General features: G+C 40.0%; 3 protein-coding genes and 1 long non-coding RNA gene across 9 annotated transcripts in view; all 4 read left to right on the forward strand.

The window, feature by feature from the left end:
• The window catches only part of LOC145435693 (uncharacterized), a 224,194-nt gene that overhangs the window by 110,995 nt on the left and 92,773 nt on the right, over positions 1-20,426 (forward strand). The window lies entirely within an intron of this gene.
• On the forward strand, positions 4,352-7,849 carry LOC145448026 (uncharacterized). Its single transcript, XR_013917779.1, has 4 exons — positions 4,352-4,555; positions 4,796-4,946; positions 6,595-6,774; positions 7,667-7,849. It is a non-coding gene; the product is annotated as an uncharacterized LOC145448026 (long non-coding RNA).
• LOC145448032 (E3 SUMO-protein ligase ZBED1-like) lies at positions 10,180-12,379 on the forward strand. The gene has a single exon (XM_080326341.1). It carries the CDS (start codon positions 10,772-10,774, stop codon positions 12,080-12,082), a length of 1,311 nt encoding a protein of 436 aa, XP_080182467.1. The 5' UTR covers positions 10,180-10,771; the 3' UTR covers positions 12,083-12,379.
• LOC145435919 (uncharacterized) lies at positions 15,706-19,902 on the forward strand. 3 transcript variants are annotated; one of them, XM_080313192.1, is made up of 6 exons: positions 15,706-16,005; positions 16,069-16,242; positions 16,312-16,418; positions 19,281-19,385; positions 19,447-19,611; positions 19,692-19,902. In XM_080313192.1, the coding sequence occupies exons 1-4, from the start codon at positions 15,817-15,819 to the stop codon at positions 19,339-19,341; spliced, it is 531 nt and encodes a 176-aa protein (XP_080169318.1). In that variant the 5' UTR covers positions 15,706-15,816; the 3' UTR covers positions 19,342-19,385; positions 19,447-19,611; positions 19,692-19,902. The 3 variants fall into 3 exon arrangements, with proteins under 3 accessions (XP_080169318.1, XP_080169309.1, XP_080169326.1); XM_080313183.1 differs by having other exon boundaries at positions 19,447-19,629; positions 19,692-19,901; XM_080313200.1 differs by having other exon boundaries at positions 19,447-19,563; positions 19,692-19,707.

Below are 20,426 nucleotides of genomic sequence, written 5' to 3' on the forward strand. Positions count from 1 at the left end.
CGTCGCGAGTCATGCTTCACTACAGGAATGAAATCGATGTAAACAAACGGTTCGCCAGCAATCTTTCTTCAGGAACTGACGTTAACGTAGTGAAAAGTTTTTTATCGAGACCTCTTTTGCACGTGAATTGTGTGCATACTGTACAGGTTTTGGCCAATACCAGTAGCATGGCTTAATATTCAGACGAAACTGATGTACCAGTGTGCCTACGTGATGAACATTGTGATCGGAGGTGGTCTCGCAGTATCAAATAAAGGTGGATACTTCATAGTACGAGCTAGAGTTGGGATCAGGTCACTATCTTCAAGTCATTACAAATTTTTAATCAAGTCACGAAGTCATTTCTAATTTTTTCAAGTCAATTCAGGCAGGTTCTAAAACTGACTCTGGAGTCAGGCCTTCTGAAGTTGTGAAAGTTGGCAAAACCTACTTGAGGATATCGCAAAAGGCATCACGTTTTTGAAGTAATAATAGTCATTATTCCTTTGTTACGGACATTCATCTTGTGATCCGAATGCTCATATATACAAATGAATAAAAATAAAAATATTTTTGTTTGATACAGATCAGGAGTAATCGTCAGCAGCTTTTAGATACAGTATACAATTGACTAACAGATGTATACAAAGTAAAGTCTAACTCATTTCTTCATACTACTCGTGTACTTTTCAGACCGTTCATTTTCTGCTTCAACAAGTAGATTTCAATATCCAATTGACTAAGAAACGTCTGCAAAACCTGGTTATAACCTACTTTTTCAAACTACGGTACTTCATGAGTACAATTTACCATGATATGATGGTAAATCTTATGAGTGTATGTGTGCGCAAGAGCGACCCACAATAGGTAGGAAGTTCCTGCCATTGTCCATGTCAGGTTTGATGGACTTGTACACAGCCAATGATCTATAAATGATTGTTCACAGCATATACTTTGTATAGTCATTAAATTGTAATGTTGTCCATGTCCAGTCCAGTTTGTCTGTCAACTCTTACAATCATAGCTGACTTGCGAGATGGTGACTTCGAAGAATGGGACGGAATAGAGGCTATCCAACAATCCCCTTCACTCAACAAATCTCCGAACTTACACATCACCATCTATTCCCTCAACGGTCCAGGTGATCATGGAAGAAGTTGATCGAATCCGAGAATCATAACAATGTGTCATCGCATGGGTATTACAGAAGCAGGATTTTGAACAGCTCAAATACCTCACCTCTTCATGGACTCCTTAATGCTCTGATACTAGTCGTGTCTAAATTTCAATGAGGATACCAACACCATAATATCATTGAGAAGTTTATACGGGGTATGGGTATTTCATTTACTATAACACTTGAAAACTGCATAAACAACTTTTGTTATCATGTCAGACTTGTTGTCATCTAAATTCAGAATAACAAGAACCAAAATCCTAGTTAACGGAAAGCATTTAAGTCAAGTGAATATGTAGCAAAAAGGGATTTTCATATTTATGCAAATTACAATATCAGATATACCTATGTTTAAGCCATTCGATAAATGTACTGTCTGCATCTATTTTTGTCGTAATTTATGAAACTGTGCTGTGCTATTACGAACAATCGAATAACTGTGCCTAGTAGTTGATAACGTCAATGTTTCTTGTCACGTAACAAAAATATATATTCTCAAATGTTATTTTTTCGAGCTTTCTTATCCTCTCTTAATGACAATATCAGGACAGCAGTTAGATGGTAGAGCAGCGATCTCACATGACGTTGAACATCGGAGGGCATTCAAGCATCAAGTACCATGGCATTTGAACACTAGTATGTTTCAAGCCTCTTTAGAAATCAATTATTCTTTGAAAATTACCATATCGCAGGTGCGGCCAGATTTCCTGATCAGAATAAAAATGATTCCAATAACGGATCAAGACTCAATCTCTTGGTGATAATGAGGTAGTCTGCTCGATGGATTGGCAAAAATGTCCGTATCAAATTTATCATTGATGTTGTTTTCTTGTCTCTTTGATAAGCTTTCCTGCTCACGAATTTCGTTGCTGTTTCTGGGGCATAAGAATATCTCCAGTTTTGCAGTAGCGGCATATCTTTTTCCAGCTAGTACAAGTGAAGAAATATTATCTGGAATGCAATATGGCTTAAATGGCAGTTGTAGCTGAACTTGGTTGTCATATTCACAAGGCACACGAAATTATCCACAGGTTGCATTGTAGTGTCCATCTCTTCACCTCTATCGTACTCGAATAATATGCATAGTCTTTCAGCAAGACTATTTTTCTCTGCATCAATCGATCCAATGAGTATCAATCCAATCCGGCACCATTCGTCAAAGTAACATTCATATTGACTACAATCTTTGGAAATATCTCAATGTCTGAAGCAAAGTGGAACATGAAATGGTTGCTTCTCATGGACGGCCTGGCGTGCCGAAATCCCATAAGATAATGATTTGCACTTTTATTAGGATCCCTGAATCCTTTTCAATTTCCTCGCGACTGTGGGTTGCTTTGCGGCTGTTTCAATACACGAACAATCTTTTCTTGAAAGTTAGAATGGACTATGATTTATAAAAAAATGTTAACGATCCTGTAAAAAATTTATGCATTAGACATTTACAGAATGGGAATTTGTTATGTCACAGTTTTGCCAGTCAACTACTATTGAAATCAAGTTATTTATTCAATCCGTCAAGTATTTTCCGTACTGCCGCATATGCAATATTATGAGCAATGTGCATATTCAAGAGAGAGATTTGGCATTGGATGATTGTGGAGTTACATTGCTGGAAAAATAACCTGGGTAGCAGCACATACAATGCAAGTTGATGCTCATGCTCAGGTCATAAAGCGTGATGCAAATGGCGAAAAGTTATGAAGGTTATACATAAAAAAACCATAGACGTACACAAATGCATAAATCATCTATTTTGTACAATCCTTCCAGCTATCAATCTTAACGAGTACTCCATGTTAATTTTCAAGGTTTACAGGCAATGCATGGGGAACACTTCACAACGGGTAGTTCATATCAAAGTGCCAAAACGTTTACCAGGTATATTTTTAATAAATGGGCATTGGTAGCTACGCTTTCGGACACCGCGGTGTGAAAGATTCAACTAGTGAGAGTAGTACGGCATATCACGCCAGGTCGATGTGCACAATACCAACTATGGAGTGATTATCCTCAATATCATTCTAGTGCATTGTTTTGCCGATGGAATATTGTTTGGAACAATGCCGATTCTCATCATTGATGTGGAATGTGAATTCAACGGCCTGACCCGGTAAAAAGTTATATCTGTTAGCATTTTACCAATCAGTACAATGTTAGTTTCGATTTTATATTATATTATGAATGTACAATCGCTATACTGATACTATGGTTGCCAGTGAACTCGGCCCTTGGTGAATTCGGCCTCACAATATTACAATATATACTATCTAAAACAACTTAGTTGCTCACACAATTATCGTAATCAACCCTTCTCTTTTAAAAAATCAGGTGACGTAAATGCTGCCAGAAAAATTTCAAATCCTCTTTCAACAATCCTTCCAGGTTCTGTACATCTATATTGACGCTCACCCACAGTATCTATAAATTCTTTAGGCTGTGTCGTAAATGCATGGTTGCAACTGATGCTAAAATACCTCGCAGCTAGTCTGTACTTTGATAAATGTGCATTGTTAAAAGTTGTATTACATCCTATTATGCAGCACTGCCTCACTATGCTCAAGAAACCAACAAAAACTAAACCGATTGGGGAAAATCAGTGAATTAGTATGCCAGCAAGGCCGATCGCAGCACCCCACCCACTGAGCTATATAAACACCACAGTCGACATACGCAATCCCGTTCCTGTACTCAAGCATATCCCGCGACGGACTGATTTCGCCGGGAAACTATCTTATAGCGTTAAGGGGCGTGGCAGTTTCCAATCATTGTATATATATCATTGGTATATGAGCGCTGCGTTATTTCCCGCGGCTACGCATTCCGTGATCTAATCACGCCGTGACTGCGTGATCTACGGATGCCCTGACCTCCTTACAAGATTGACGAATCACTTGATAATACTATTATTAGTTTGATAATTCATATTAATAGCTGTTAATACACTTCATTACAAAATTTCCCGGGGGCCGAATTCACCAAGTGCCGAGTTCATCGGCAACCATCTGCCCACTTATAGCACGGCCCACTCCTAGGCTTTTTAAGACATGGCTATGCGGATCAGATGGCGAGGAGGAGCCTAGATAAACGGCCAACACTTCGGTAGGAATTATGGAGGCGACGTGTCAGGCTGGAACCCGCAATTCATTGGTGTTTAGCTATAATGGACCGTAAAATGGCACCGCAGCATTTGACATTTCGTGTGGCAATTGACTTTTGTGTGGAAAATTGTGTTCGTTTCAGAACTTATCCGAAACTTTTATTCCGTCATAGATTGTATATGATAAAACGATATCGTAATTGATCCTAGAAGAATTCCAAAGCCACTCACCACAAAGGAGGATTTAAAGAAGTTTGATGACATATTGAATGAAAGCAAAAGCCTTTGCAAGAGATGTGGTATGTTGAATCTGTTTTGTTATTTTCAAATGCTTGCCGATAGCAGACGGTATATATAAATGTAAGATGTGGAAGCTATCAAGGTGTTATGTTTATTATTTTTAGAAATTCAGTCAGTCAAAGTGTACGATCGTATTGCTTGGATTATATTTAGACTTATTTTAGCATCTTTGAGATGCAACTCTGAACGTGGACGGTCATGAACAGTCAACTAATTCTGTTCCTATATTGACATATCAGACATTTGCACTCGTACCGTTGGCGGCGACAATATTGGTCAGTCAGCAAAAAGCATCATGAAGAAGGTTGCCAGTCTGGTGAAATTATAGCAGAGTCGGAAAGAATGGGAAATACGCTTTCATCAACCTCCATTTGAACAAGATCACATATAGTAAGAGACATTCATGATATGCTGCAAATGTCACTGTGTTCTTTGTCTAGTCACCCCACTCATGTAACTATTGAGGCTTCATGCCAGGGTTGTAACCAAGTCACAAGGCTCCGAGTCGCAAGTCAAACTCACTTTAATAGTTTTGACTTGAGTCATTTTCAATTCACCACCGAGTCAAGTCCGAGTCCAAGTCAGCGAGCAGAGGTCCGAGTTATGGTATTATGACTCAAGCCAGAGTCATTGTGTTAGCTGCTCGGTTTCCAATTTAAGTCTTGTTAAACCAACTTTTTATATATTTTTTGTGATATCGAGTGGGTCGCATTTATAATATACGAATTTTCCTTACTTTTAGCAGTTTCTGGCCGCATTTTCAAATACCAGCATCAATAGACGAAATCCCAATAGCGATTTGCTGTACTATTCTTTGAAATAATAATGAAATGTCGGTCTTGGCCGTCTGAGTCTCAAGTCATGCGCAATGAGTCGAGTCATTTCAGTACTTTGAGAAGATGACCTGAGTCAAGTCGAGTCAACAGAAAAACCTGACTCGAGTCTTACAACCCTGCTTCATGCAATGAACATTTACTTTGAAGATAAATAGTAATTAAATAACTGGTTGGTGGTACAAAATTTTAATACCGCTTTCAAAAGTACCTTCATGATAAACGTTATTGAAACCCGAAGAACTTTTCGCGTGCCTATTAAAGAGCTACCGGCACCATAAATAAAGGAAGCAAAACAGAGTTGAATTCAAAACCAGATGGAGAATTATGACGCATTAATGTCGAATTTAGAAATGACATCAATGGAGCCAGAACACAGCAACAATGCAGTGCATAACAACGGTTGCGTAAAACAGTATGACAGCGTGACACAATTCTTTAATTATTTATTATAGTGGTGCCCACCGTAAATACTATTTTATTAAAATCCGAATTTTTCGATGGCAATAACTCCGCTTCCACTTGTTTGAATCGAACCAAATTTGATGAACATCGTTTCTATACATAACCTAACATTTTCATGGGGTGAACAGAAAATTTTCAAATTTTTTCTATTTATTTTTATATAATAAATAGAAACTTTCTTTTCCTGTAGCAATGCGGCTACTGGTTGGAATTGAACCAAATTTGGTGTGTAGACTTGAATTAGATAACCTAACAATTTTATCAAGTAGCTAGAACGATTTGAGAAAAAAAAGTCATTTTTAAGAGCCCTAATGTCCATGTCAGAGAAACGTTTTAGGGTAGGCCTACTCACATGTCTCGCAGCGTTCTCTACATAATTGTCAACTGCGATACAAACTGTTCGCTTGTATTGGTTAAGCCATCCAACTTCGAATTGTAAAATGTTGGGAGTCTTGATATCAAATTTTTGAAAGGTGCGCTTTGAGAAGATTTCGGAATCTGTCAAATTATACAAAAAAATTTAGCAAATTCTTTGACATATTTCATCCATTTGGGACTCGATCAACGTAAAAGAATTAGTAATTATTTTATACAATGTATTGTATTTGTAGTTGAAGTATAGTAATAATTCTTATGGTTACCGCACTTGTAACGATTCACGGCCATAACTGGAATAATTATAATGATGTAACTTTCAAATTGTCATGCATTTTGCAACAACATTGTTCTCAATTTTCAAGGTGCTGACCATTGGAGGAAGAATCACCCTTAAGCCGGGAATTCACGATCCGTAAACGCGGCCGACTGTTTCTCTCCTCAAGAGGAAGGAAGAGAAAAAGGGAGCAGAAATAGCAAGAGTGTGACAAGTCGCGTCCATTCGCTTTAATGCGTATTTCCATCCGCGAAGCGCGAAGTAGTAGGTGGGAAAACTAATGGGCGTTTGGTTAGCGCTTTATAAGGTTGACTCCAGTGCTGTATTTGCTAAATGTTGCGGTGAAATAGGGGTGGTGTCATTTGGTATCAATATTGACTATTAAGAGACCATTTGTTAGTGGTCATGGATTTGTTCGGCCAGTATGCAATAATTTCTGATGGTCACTTCCCGGGCTTCTGTTCTCTAACCCCTCATGATTGTTATTCTGCTTCTAGTAAGACTGTCGATTCTAATGTTTTATCGTATCATTTGTCGGATGTTTCGCTCGCTTTTTTACAAAGTTTTGCTCTCTGCTAGGTCAATTACTGGCTGAGTATCACTACAGCCTAACAAACTGCACCAATTCTCATTTTAATGTCTTGCTGGTTATCTTGCTGTCAATTCTAATAATTTGTTGATGTCTATACCAGTGCCGCCACTCAAATGTTTTGTTCTCTGTACACAATATTGTTAGGTCTTCAGCTTTCCAGGCAGAGTATCATTCCGCTTTCTAGACTTGAGTATATATCTCTCCAACTAGCTGCCAAATAACTGATTCATTTGGATTGTTGAATTGATCATTTTTGACAGAATGTGAAGAAATTTTAGTCAAGAATTCTTTTTGTGTTAGTGGCGGTTTTCAAAGATTGCGGAAGTAGTCATCGTTGATCTTGATAATCAAGTAGAAGTGGCGATTGAAGTCAGTTCTCTAGTCATATAATATTAAAAAATATGATAATAAAAACTTGAAAACATGAGTGGAAATAGTCCAGAATCAAATCAATTTTAGTAAGTATGGGTGAAAAAAATGTAGGAGTCATTCGTTACTCGCTACCTCTGCCATTTTCACAGTACGAATGTCTTAGCTAATAATCGTCATTTTCATTTTATTTCTACAGGGTGTTGAAAAGAAAACGCCAGAGGGATTATCATCATCAGACGATGAAACCTTCTGATTACTGACTGTTCTCATAGTTTCATTCATTGCTACTTGGCCCTGCAAGTAATTTCGTTCGTTTCATTTTTTACACCGGCATAATTTACTTGCCAATTCGTTTTGAATTAAATTACCGCAAATGTGATTAATATGTAGTAGATAATGTGGTGTGTGTGTGTGTACGCAGCCGTGATCAGGTTATCCCCAGTCGTAGAAAACAGGTTATTATATCAGGATATTCTTTTAATGTAGGATCTACATTCTACTCACCATGTTTAAAGGTTGTAGCATCTGCATAATATTTACATTATTGAAGGACATGGAAAAGACATTGAATTGAGTCGACACAAAATCCCCCTTTCTACGACCTGCCGAGATCTAATATCTACTATATCAGGCTCGGCTTTCTACATCTTTGGTCTGTACTGTGTTTACTGGGCTTTTACGATGCGTATCCCAATCAGCATTCCTAGGAATCTTCAACGATCGTGTCCACTTTCTTCAAGTACAAGCTTCGCTCCACCCTTAGCTCAAATCTCAATAATGGCCAGACGACGATACGACACTCTAACGATTTCGAAATAAGTGGTATTCATCCGCTGATATGCCACCAATAATATTTACTGGCCACCAGAGGTATCAACATTTAATATTCATAATAGTAAAGTAAAGCCCAGAAATTTTGTTGCGCTTCGCGCCTAGATAGTTATGGAGTGACATATATGTTTTCACGAAAGTATCAGTGAATATAATTTAAGTAACGGATTGCTAATGGTTCCGCTCACACCGCATTGTCGTCCATATCAAATATTTCATCCCAGTAAATATGGCCCACCGTAACGTTTGAAACTACCGTTTCGCAATCCAGCAATTACTTATCCTATCGTTATCTAGCAGCCCATTACGTGTCTTGTTAATCTGGAAAATCCAGCTTTTTGGAACGTTACACCTGTTTTAGCAGATCACCTTTGAAGCTTCATGGACAAAAGACATGAAATATACTCCCCGCCATTTAGAAGTGGTATTTGTATTTCACTCTCAATTCCGAGTATGATACTTGGAGTATCATACTTTGAGTTCTAATTACTTTCAATTCCTTTGTTTGCAGAGCATACATGTTGAAGCTAAAAGCAACTGTAGTAATGCCTCTATTTTCCGAAAATAAAGCTACACTAAACATAAATTTTACGATTCACAATATTTGTTATTAACGTGTCGCGCAAAGTGTTGAAACCGTATCCGATACAACTTCTCCGTATTGCTCTTCGCCTAAGCTTAGGGCCTTATAATACGGGGTAGGGTGCCATGCCATGATATTCTCTAAAACGCGGTCTTCTTGTGAATAAAGGGTTAGTATCGCAATTTCATATCAATGCCATAATTTGCATCCCATGATGTAAAGAAAGGCTTATTCTGTCGAAAATTGATACCTCCCGGGATGCATCAATACAAATCAAGCTCTCCTAACCTTCCGCATAGCTCAATTTGCAGGTTTTAACAGTCAATGCGAGCGAATTAAGACTGTTTTCCAAACTACTTACTTACTTGAGTAGATTTAAAGTCGGTCAATTCTACTTCTACTTCAAGTAGTTTTAGGTGGCTTATGAAAGAAGTACTTCTAATCGTACTTGAGTAGATTTTTTCGTCACTACTTGTACTTGAGTAGCTTTCTTGACTACTTTGACCACCTCTGCTGGCCACTGCGTTATAATGTTTGATTTAGGTCGTTTTTTACTGGGAAATCTCTGTAAATTTTGCAACGAATTACCGGTAGCTGCCAATAACTGTGCGTAGCTTGTAATTTTACATTTTGATATGTAATATTACCTCAATTTAGCTCTAAAGTCAAGTTACCAGAATTTCTTCGAAAAATTACTGACAGTTACTCGTTGCTGAAGTTTACCAGGCTATTGGCAAAATTGATTAGCTTGAAAATCCCTGCAGCCAATGTATACATGGAACTGAATGTTACTGATATCATTCTCGTGGTGATTTGACCTGATTCAACCGCGTTCGCGAGACTGGGGTCTGTCATACCGAAACTGTTGGCCCTAGTACCAATTTCAGTATAGTACATAGTAGGGTAAAAGAAACAACTGACAATCGTACATAGCCACTATATTATAAGTAGTGCTGGGCACAATGATTCGAGTACTCGAATCTGAATCGAGTATTTATTTCAATGATTCGAGTCGAGTAGTAAAAGATGATTTTTTCGAGTACTTACAAGTGCGCCCCCTTGCGACTGAAAATATTTCCATTATCTATCGGTCGAAATTTGTCATTAGGCAGGCAGCAATAACAAGTGTCAACACAGAAATCTTCCAGTATGTTAATAATATAATTTATTATCCATGTAAAGATGAGGTTATACACCTTAAAACATTTCTTAATTCACGGTCTCTGACTGCTCCGTAATCATTATGACGCAATAATGTGGAACGTTGCAATCCGTTTTTGTGAGCGTGAGCCTGGTATACCGTGGCTGTAATTTATACCGGTTGAGAAATTACACAAGCGTGTTTAGTACAGCAATGAGCAAAGCCCCGAAAGGAAGGAAGTCAGCGGCGTGGCAATACTTTGGTTCGCCTGTCGACGAAGGAAGCGATGGTCGGAAGGTAGCTTGTATACTTTGCAAACAAAAGCTATCTTTTCTCGATAGCACCACCAACCTACTGAGGCACATAAAAAGCAAGCATCCTACCGTAGATTTGAACAGAAGATCGTACGTAGAACGTGAAAATCTCAACACTGGACCTTCTACGTCCACATCAAGTCCGAAGCAGCTTAAATTGGATTTTTCTTTCATGACCCCTTCTAGGCAAGAGCATATTACCCAAAAGATTGTCAAATTTATTGTGGGTGATTTAAGGCCACTCTCTGTTATTGAGGGGAAAATTTCCAAAATTTGATTTCAAGCCTGGAACCTAAGTATAGCATACCATCAAGACGTACTTTTGCACGGCGCATAGAAGATCTATTTGTTGCCTCGAAAAGTAACCTGCAACATTCACTTGCCACAGTAACACATCTTGCACTGACATTTGATGCATGGACCAGTATCAATATGGAGTCGTTCTTGGCTGTTACAGGACATTTCATTGATGAAAAGTTTTCCCTGCAATCATGGTTGCTGAGCTGTAAATTGCTAGATGATCGTCACACTGCTGTGAACATCTCAAGTTGGGTTGAACAGATATTAGCCGAAGTCAATGTGAAGGTATCAGCAGTTACTTGTACAGTGAGTGACAATGGCTCAAACATGAAGTCAGCAAAAGACATGTTACAAAAAAAGCATGGTTGGTGCAGTCTAGGTTGCTCATCGCACTTAATACAACTTTGTATCACACATGCTTTGGCAATCTCCTCAATTCAACAGTGCCTAGCTGACGTTAGAAGACTTGTAGCTCATTTCAAAAGATCGGAGGTAGCAACATCATTACTAAAGCAGAAATGCGAGGAGATGAAAGTGGAGTTCCGAAAGCTTGTGATGGAAGTGGCAACCAGGTGGAACAGCACCTACTACATGTTGCGGAGATTATTTGATATGCAGTGGCCAGTAATAGCTGTATTGAACGAGCAACAATCCCAAACTAGTAAATACATGCTGAAACAATCGGACTGGATTATGATGAAGCAACTGACTGACATATTGGAACCTTTTGCTGAAGCCACTGAGATCTTGGGTGCTGAAAGGCAAGTTTCAATATCACTCAGAAATCCGTATATTACATCATTGAAGAAACATGTTTGGGATGCATCATCAGAAGCTAGCGGACCGATGAAAGAGTTTTGCAAAAAACTGGGAGAGCAAATGTCTGCACGATTTCTTGAAATGCCTGTAGACGGTGACATTACTTGGAAAGCGACCGCACTTGATCCAAGATATAAGGTCAAAGGACTTGACTCCACACAATCGGCTAAACTTCGCGGTTTGCTTGAGTGTGAACTGCTGCAGGATGTAGTGGGCAAGGAAAAAAATGCTACTGTTATTACCAAAGCTACTCCCACAACTAACAGTGGTCCAAGTAAAAGCTCTTCATTGAATAAGCTGCTTGACGCAGTTTATGATTCCAGTGAGTCAAGTGACAGCTCTAGCGACACCGATGTTAATTTAATTCATGATGAGCTTGAGAAATACTTCTGTGAAAAAAGGCTCACACAGGATCAGAATCCTCTGAACTGGTGGAAAGAGAATACAGCCAAGTATCCAAACATTGTAAACCTAGCATTGAAATATCTGAGTGTGCCAGCTACTTCTACTCCATCAGAAAGAGTATTTTCAACAGCTGGGAATACAGCATCTGCATTAAGATCTAGCCTCACAGGGAGGCACGTGGAAGCTCTCGTCTTTCTGAAATGCAACGGTTTATACTAACTAATTGACAAGTCCATTTTTAATTGCATGTGTATGGTGTATCCTACATTTTGAATGGCCTGTGTACAAGTAACTGTACAATATTTCAAATGACCACATATGGCAATGTCATTTTCACATCAGTTGGTCATAAATTTTCTTTTGTACTAATAGAAAATGTGGAAATGGGACTGATTTCTGTTTGTTTTGAACATAGGACCGCTTTTTGAGTGCTACTCGAATACTCGACTCGACTCGAAGGTTTATGCTCGATTCAGAATCGAATCAGCTAGGTACTCGATTTTGCCCAGCCCTAATTATAAGGCTAGGCTATACGGCCAGTCTCGCTGGTTACATTCGTTGTCACGGATAGGACTGATGAGTTAAAATATCAGTTTAGGATGTATAATATTGTTCGGGAAACTAAAATTATCAGCACCGCATGCTAAGTTGACTATTTGTTAATGGCGAACAAGGCGATCCGTAATAGGTTACATTAAGTTACCGCTACGCGTTACTGCTTTTCCATAGATTCGTAGTAAACAACCAACGCACAACTGTGACATCACAAGTAGCGTCTGGTTAAGTAAGTACGGTAAGTAGTAACAACACATGGAATAAATATCAATTTATACGCAATTAAATGGAAAAGAAAGGGACTAGATGTAATTATAAATATTTCTGTATGAAAAAACGACCTAAATCAAACATTATAACGCAGTGGCCAGTAAATATTATCGGTGGCATGTCAGCGGATGAATACCACTTATTTCGAAATCGTTAGAGTGTCGTATCATGGAAAACTGAATGGGATAGAACGGTAACTGCGTGGCCTGTCAATCATTTCCGGTCGGGTGATAGTGACCTCACGAGTTGAGCAAATTCGCGCCAGTCACAAAACCTTAGCATTGAGAAAGTTTCTGTTTTCTGTTAGTGATCTTTTGTGGCATTTGACCTTATAGTAGGTGTTTTGCAGATATGTATTAGTGATTCATTACAACTATCGAATATTGGAAATGCCTGCAAACAGTTGTGCCTTCCCTGGTTGTAATACTAGTCGGAAAAATTATAATTCAGTACTGTCATGGGATCTGTCTAATTATTATAATAAATATTTTAATGTATACTCATTTATGCAGTATATCTATTGAAATTATGGCCTCGAAAGTCGTGATGTTGTTGAGGAATGGTACGATATTCCTCCGGAAATTGTTAATGAACTTCTCTTCAAGGACTTTTATCGAAGCAAGGACACCATATATGTTCCAAATATTATACAGCAACCAGTTGATCTTGCACCGTTGCTGCGCTCCATTTGACCGTATATCTATGTGTTTTGCAGATCTGTATTGGTGATTAATTACAACAATTGAATATCGGAAATGCCTACAAACCGTTGTGCCGTCCCTGGTTGTAATACTAGTCGGAAGAATAGTAATTCAGCACTCTTTATCATTTACAGGGTGGATCTCGCGAAGAACGAACAGGAAAAGCAGCACCGATCGCAACTACGTCGTTTTATATTGTCAATGCGTGATTTCTACTGATAGAAGAGATAATATAATCAGTCAGCTCGATAGAGAATCGTGAGTTACGGTATTTACATTGTTTTAACAGAATATGATCTACCATATATCTATTGGTGGTATGGGAGGTGTACGGCTATATTGCCGGCATGATATCAAAGCTGGTAGCTGTAATCCTGTGACTGATAGGCTCCGTTGTTACTGGCATCATGCTATGATTCTTTTATGGACGATTTATTGTGTTTTCAAGAGCCCAAATATGTGATCGACATTTCCGGCCAGAAGATATTATAGCGGCAGGTGCTTCTGGAAAACGTCGGCTGAAGTTAGGAGCGACACCTTGCCTCAATTTGCCTAAAAAGTCTGCATCATTCTCTTCCCCGCCAAGGAAAGAGCCAGCGCCCAGAAACGCAGTTGATAAAAAACTATATTATCAAAATGTTGCACGGTTAAAAAAGGACGCATCTCATATTCAAGGTAGGTCAAATTTAGAATAAAGTTGAATGCTAATTTGTGATTCAATCACTCTTCAATAGGTGGCTGGGTATCATATGAGAAGAAAGGAGAGCTTCATCTTGATTTGGAGGAAGCTGGTCATATTCAACCTAAAATTAGGTCAGTTTTGAATTTACCAGACTAAAACCTGCATACTTCTACAAATAAGGAAATTACCAAAATTCCTGAGCTACTCTGAAATACAAATTTATAAATTGCAAACAGCCCGCACTTTTTGCAATGCTGTACGAGTAGGGAGTAGCCTACTTGGTTGAAGCGCATTATAGATTCTATACCAATTTGTATATTTATTTTGAAAATGTAACGAGCTTATGCCAACTCTGATTACTTTTGTCTTACAGAATAGTGTTTGCCGATGACGCTAGTATGAAATCAATATCTTTTTTTGGATGGCCAGCATCTATTGCAACTTGTCTCGATGTTGACCATTGTTACCAAATGTTGAAGACTACTTTGGGTAAATTTGGATCTTTGTAGGCGATATAAATTTCTCATTTTAATTCATTGTGGTTTCAGAGAATTAGCAAAGCCTGAGACCATGTGATGGTATTCATTCAAGTAGTGACAGCAGTGTGAACCGTCATGCTATACTGAGTTGGGATGAAGGGAGTATGTCAGTACAAGACAGTTTTAGGGCCCCCAGTTGCAATGTCATTGGTAAAATAGCATCCAATTTAAATTGTTTTATATTTCGATTATTATCTTTAGAGCAGTTTCAGGTGATAGTCCATTCTCCAATTGTGTGAAGTGTTTGGATTATGACAGAGCACGAGACAGTTGGTTGAATGAAGTGAAGTTGTTCATGGAGGGGTTGCAGAAGAGGATAAGATGATTAGCATAGATGAGGAAATTTATACTGCAGTTATGGTGTGTTCCTAGTACCGTCATGTGAATTTGGATGTTGTTAAAGGCTAGAACAAACATTTTTGATGAGGATATTATATCTGATTAGATTGCAACAATTGGTTAACCTAGTAGTCTCGCTAATAATGTGTGTCATATCTTTTGCAGGGTGTTTGTGAACACTCCAAGTTGAACGACTGGCAAAAACTATTTTTTGACGAACAAAAAAAAATTCTGTACGCACCCCACAGGGAAGACGTTTTCATCCAGACATAATCCGTTGGGCAATTGAATTTTACTCTCGGTCTCCTGCGGCATATGAACATGTCACTGCGAGTGAAGTCTTGACTCTTCCTTCACGCCGGAGTATCAGACTTTACAGGTAACAATGACTCGTTTTTCAATAACTAGGGGTGTATTGATTTTGGTTAATTTGATAGGAACGCCATCACCCCACAGCCTGGCATATGCCCCCTTGCCGTGGAAGAACTGCAGCGAGTTAAGAAAACTGGAGTCAGACTGATGGGATATGTTACCTTGGATGAAATGAAGAGTAAGATAACACATTGTGAGTACATAAGCACTGCTACTTCTTCATATGAAATGTTGCAGTTAAAGAGAATCTTGTTCTGAAAAATGGAAAATTGGTTGGGCTAGTTGATGCTGGATGTGGCAACGATGCAGAGCTAGCAAGTTCTATTCTCGGCAAGTAATGCTAACTCAGATATGTTTTTTTGCTTATCATGAATATTTATTCGAACAGTATTCTATATTCGAACCATCGATCGGAAGATTTCCCAACCTTTTGCCTGGTACTCAACTAAATCAATTAAAGCTTGGAAACTGGCAAATTTGACATGGCGTGTGATAATGGAGTGTGAATCAAATGGCTTCGAAGTTCATGCTGTTGTTGCTGATGGCCATCCAACCAATCGTAAAATGTTCAAAATTATGAGCGGTTGTAAGGAAATTCCAATGGGGAAATTGTTCATGGCACCAAACCCAGCTTCCGCAGACAGAAACATTTACTTTTTGTGCGATCCTTCCCACTTACTCAAGGTAAGCTGGGTTGTTTGACATTAATTCGTGACTCATAAATATGCTGATTTGTATTCTCCATAGACTGTACGAAACTCTCTCTACAATTCGCGGCCAGGTGGGTCAAAATTTATGTGTTGGAGTGGACAGCATATCCTATGGACATACGTTGAGGACCTCTTCTATAAAGACGCTGCTTCACTTTTGAGTGAATCGGGACTCACAGAGTCCCATATTCACCTGACGCCTTACACCAAGGTTGGTTTACCTTCAGCTTACGTCGTATAAAATATTTTTAATATAGTCTATGGCCCTATTGTCCCTCAGATGAAAGTAGATCTCGCCAGAGGAGTTTTGAATTGGAAAGTCGGAAATTGTCTCTTGAAGATTGCCGGAGCTGGAGGAACTTCAAAGTTTATTCTTCTTTTATCCAAGTAAATTTCTCTGTTTTCATTTTTTCATTTTTCGTTATTATTGACTGTGTGATTATCTCTTACTACTATCTCTCTCTCTAGTAGTTTCCCTAAACGCATGAGCGATCTTGTCTTCTTGTTGTTGTGATTGTGCGACGTGCGTGCATGTATATATTAGCACCCACGTCTTGTGAGTTGTTGGAGCAATAGGGATTAGGCTAGTCGATGCAACTGTTCTTTTGTATTTCAGTTTGATCATTTATTACGGTATTTAACCTATGAATAAATGCAAAGTTGCACATGATCAAACTTAATACGGATTAACCATGCCGAAGCTTTCTTGCCCAATCCAAGACTGCAATTATGAGACTGAATCCGAAGATACGGCCGGCGCCGTCACACAGCTCACTATCCATGCTACAATCCACACAACAGGTCCTCATGTCTCGCGTTCGAGACCCTCTGTCATGGAACGACCCGTCATTTCGCGTGGCTCCACTGCCGAGGAATGGCAAATATTCCACAGAAAATGGGACGATTTTAAAAAAGGGACCGAGATACCCGACAAGCTAATCAAGAGCCACCTTTGGCAATGCTGCGAGATAACTTTATCGAACGACCTCTTCAAACAAGTCGGTGACCTCAATCAGGTCAGTGAAGGTGATATGCTGAAAGCTATTGAATCCCTAGCAGTTGTCAAAATCGCCACAAGCATGCGCACCGTTGCTCTATTTTCGGCCAAGCAGGCTCAAGGACAGTCCTCCAGTGCATTTCTAGCCGAGGTGAAAGCGTCTGCAAGAATTTGCTCATTTCAAATGAATTGCACGAAGCCTGACTGCACCCAAGTCAATGACTTTTCTGATAGAATTGTTAGGCATATTGTCATCGCCGGCCTGGCTGATGATAAGGTTCAGCGGCAAGTCCTTAGTGTTGCAAATCGCGATGCAAAATCGCTAGACGAAACTGTCCAGATTATTGAAAACAAGGAATTAGCTCTACGTGCCACCTCCTCCACATTGAGAAATCAGCATGAATCTAGCGTTGCGGCCAGCACTTCTACTGGCACGCCGTTGCCCGATCTCTCTCAAGTCATCAAATGTGGCAAATGTGGCAGTGTCATGAAGAAGTATAAATACTTGCATGGGAAGTTTGGTAAGCCGAGGTTGCGCGAGTTTAAACAATGTCTAGCCTGCTGGAGACAAAGCAACCAATCGGAGACACCTAGTACTGGCACCGCTTCTAGTATCAATGTCGCTTCAGTATCAAACCGTACCAATAACACTGTAGAATCTCATGCTTCGGAAGTCATATTGGACCACCACATATTCGATGGCACATACGGATGGTTGCTGAAAGACTGCAAGGCACAACCGACCATTGATCTTTTGGTCTCCACCCGGCAAGCCGATTATGCCCAGTTCAATATCCAGCGTCCCAAAATATCGCCCAAGAAGATAAAGGCGATATCAGACACTGGTGCACAATCATCCTTGATGGGATTGAAACTGTTTCGAGCATGCGGCTTCAAGAACCAGCATCTCATCCCGGTAAAGAAACGCTTGGTTGCAGCTAATGATGAGTGTATCCACATCCTGGGCGCTGTGTTTCTGCGACTTTCGGGTGCAGCAGTTTCTGGCGATGTCATAGAAACCGCTGAGATGGTATACATTACGGATTCTACGAAACTCTTCTACCCTAGTCGAGATGCCATGCAGAAGTTGGGCATCATTGGGCCCGATTTTCCTCAAATTGGGGCACGGCACTCCTCGCGACATGAGAGTCAACCCTTGAAGGTAACCCGCATCAAACATGTAGCTGCCCACGGAGGTCCATGCCTCCTCCACGCCCCCAACAGCTGCCATTCCAGCCTTGTGCGGAGAATGTGGATAAAATGAAGCAGTGGTTACTTGAGAGGTATGCATCATCCACATTCAACAAGTGCAAACACAGCCCACTACCAACCATGACTGGGCCGCCTATTTCCATTCATATCGATCCGTCGGCGACACCGACTGCAGTCCACACACCGGCTGCCATTCCACTTCATTGGAAAGAGGAAATCGAGAAGCAGTTGGAGGCGGACGTAAAATTAGGGGTGATTGAAAAAGTGGAGCCGAACACGCCAACGACCTGGTGTCATAGGGCCATATGGGTACTCAAGGCAGATGGCAGCCCGAGGAGAGTTGTTGACTTCCAATCGCTGAACCGCTTCTGCTCTCGAGAAACACACCATGTTGTGCCTCCTTTCAAAAGCACACTTATTTTCAGCCAACGGTCTCGTCTCCCGGCACAGCTACGTCACCTCAAGTCGTTTCGCCACCCGCTCTAAGTGGACAGTCTAATGAGGTAGACCCTGGCTTGCTGAGATCCACCGAATCGAGTGCAGAAGATCATCTACCAGTTGAAGTACCGATCGACGACACTAGTGTTGCCGCACCATCTAACGATAGACGCCAGCGCTCAGGCAGAAATGTTACCCCGCCAGTATGGCACAAGGACTACGTTATTGGAGCACAAATTTTATGTTGATTCCCGCTTCAATCGCCATTAGAGTATTTGGTTAGACGTTCTCTACACGCTGTATTTTAAACTCCTCACTCAATGCTCGTTGATTTCGTTAGGAGTTGGGGGGGATGTGTGATTATCTCTTACTACTATCTCTCTCTCTAGTAGTTTCCCTAAACGCATGAGCGATCTTGTCTTCTTGTTGTTGTGACTGTGCGACGTGCGTGCATGTATATATGAGCACCCACGTCTTGTGAGTTGTTGGAGCAATAGGGATTAGGCTAGTCGATGCAACTGTTCTTTTGTATTTCAGTTTGATCATTTATTACGGTATTTAAACTATGAATAAATGCAAAGTTGCACATTGACTGTATTCAGGTGGTTTGAAATAATCAATTGTGGCTACAAATGTCCGGTAAAAAAAACGACAAACGGCTGACATGGCTTCAGAATGAGTTTGTGACATCGCTGTTGGATTGGGAAGTAAGTAGCCTACGTCTTGATGAATTTAGCAATTTCATTTAATTTTGTTGAATGTTTCAAGGAGGATGTATCCAAGCATCACAGAGGTGAGAGAAAAAGGATAATAGCTCGTCCAACTCTTGAAGGACTCATTTTCACTACATTGAATCTGGTCAAATTAGCCGAAATATTTCTTGAAGTAATGCCCTGTATATGGCTCAAGTCCTTTACTCAGGACATTCTGGAGGCTTGTTTTGGAAATCTGGTCTGTGTCAATTTCACAGTATGTGGCATAATTTCATCTCTAACGCATCCCTCAACTAACAGAGAATGCAAGCATATCGATCTCGGCATCATGATGCTTCGCAGGCATACTATGGGCTGCAACACCAGACTCAGCGAAAGTCCATAAAAAAGATCAAAGGGTCCAATGCCAGTTCCTCCTCCACGCATGGCAGCAGTAACGTTTGGACTACCATCTATGAAGAACCCATCGCCAAGAAGAAGAAAGCGTAGTTCATGATCGTTCCAGCACAGGGTGAGATAGTTGTAGACTCATTTAATACTAGCATAGATTGAGATATATATGCATACATAATATTTACTTCCTTTTCCACGCATGCATACATATGCATAAATGTGATCATTTTTAGACCAAGGATTGTCACAGTAGCCATGATAGAGATGGTCATCTTGGATGAAGAAGCAGGGTGCTGTCATTCCAAGGTACTTTCATTTTTATCAACGTATATTAGTGAAACTGTAATCCTAACGACCTATGTTCCGCCCTGCGTATGGCTTGCTCCGATCCTAACCCTTGTCCAGTCCACTGATTTACAACCACACCATGTGCTGCCGTAGATATTTATTTTTCAGATGCAGTTGGAAACGGGCAATATTGACAAGCCGCAAGACCACGGACCATGCAACGATGGATGATGAAATCGGATGAATATCTCCAAACTGTCACTGACATCAAACCCATTTTCTAGGTATGAAATGGTCATGGCGACCCGGAGATCTTTCATTTTAACCGTGTTTACACTTTGGTCTCCACGGTGT

This window comes from Botryllus schlosseri, chromosome 1 (genome assembly GCF_051294905.1).
Source record: "Botryllus schlosseri isolate E-star chromosome 1, Bs_hap1, whole genome shotgun sequence".
NCBI lineage: Eukaryota > Metazoa > Chordata > Ascidiacea > Stolidobranchia > Styelidae > Botryllus > Botryllus schlosseri.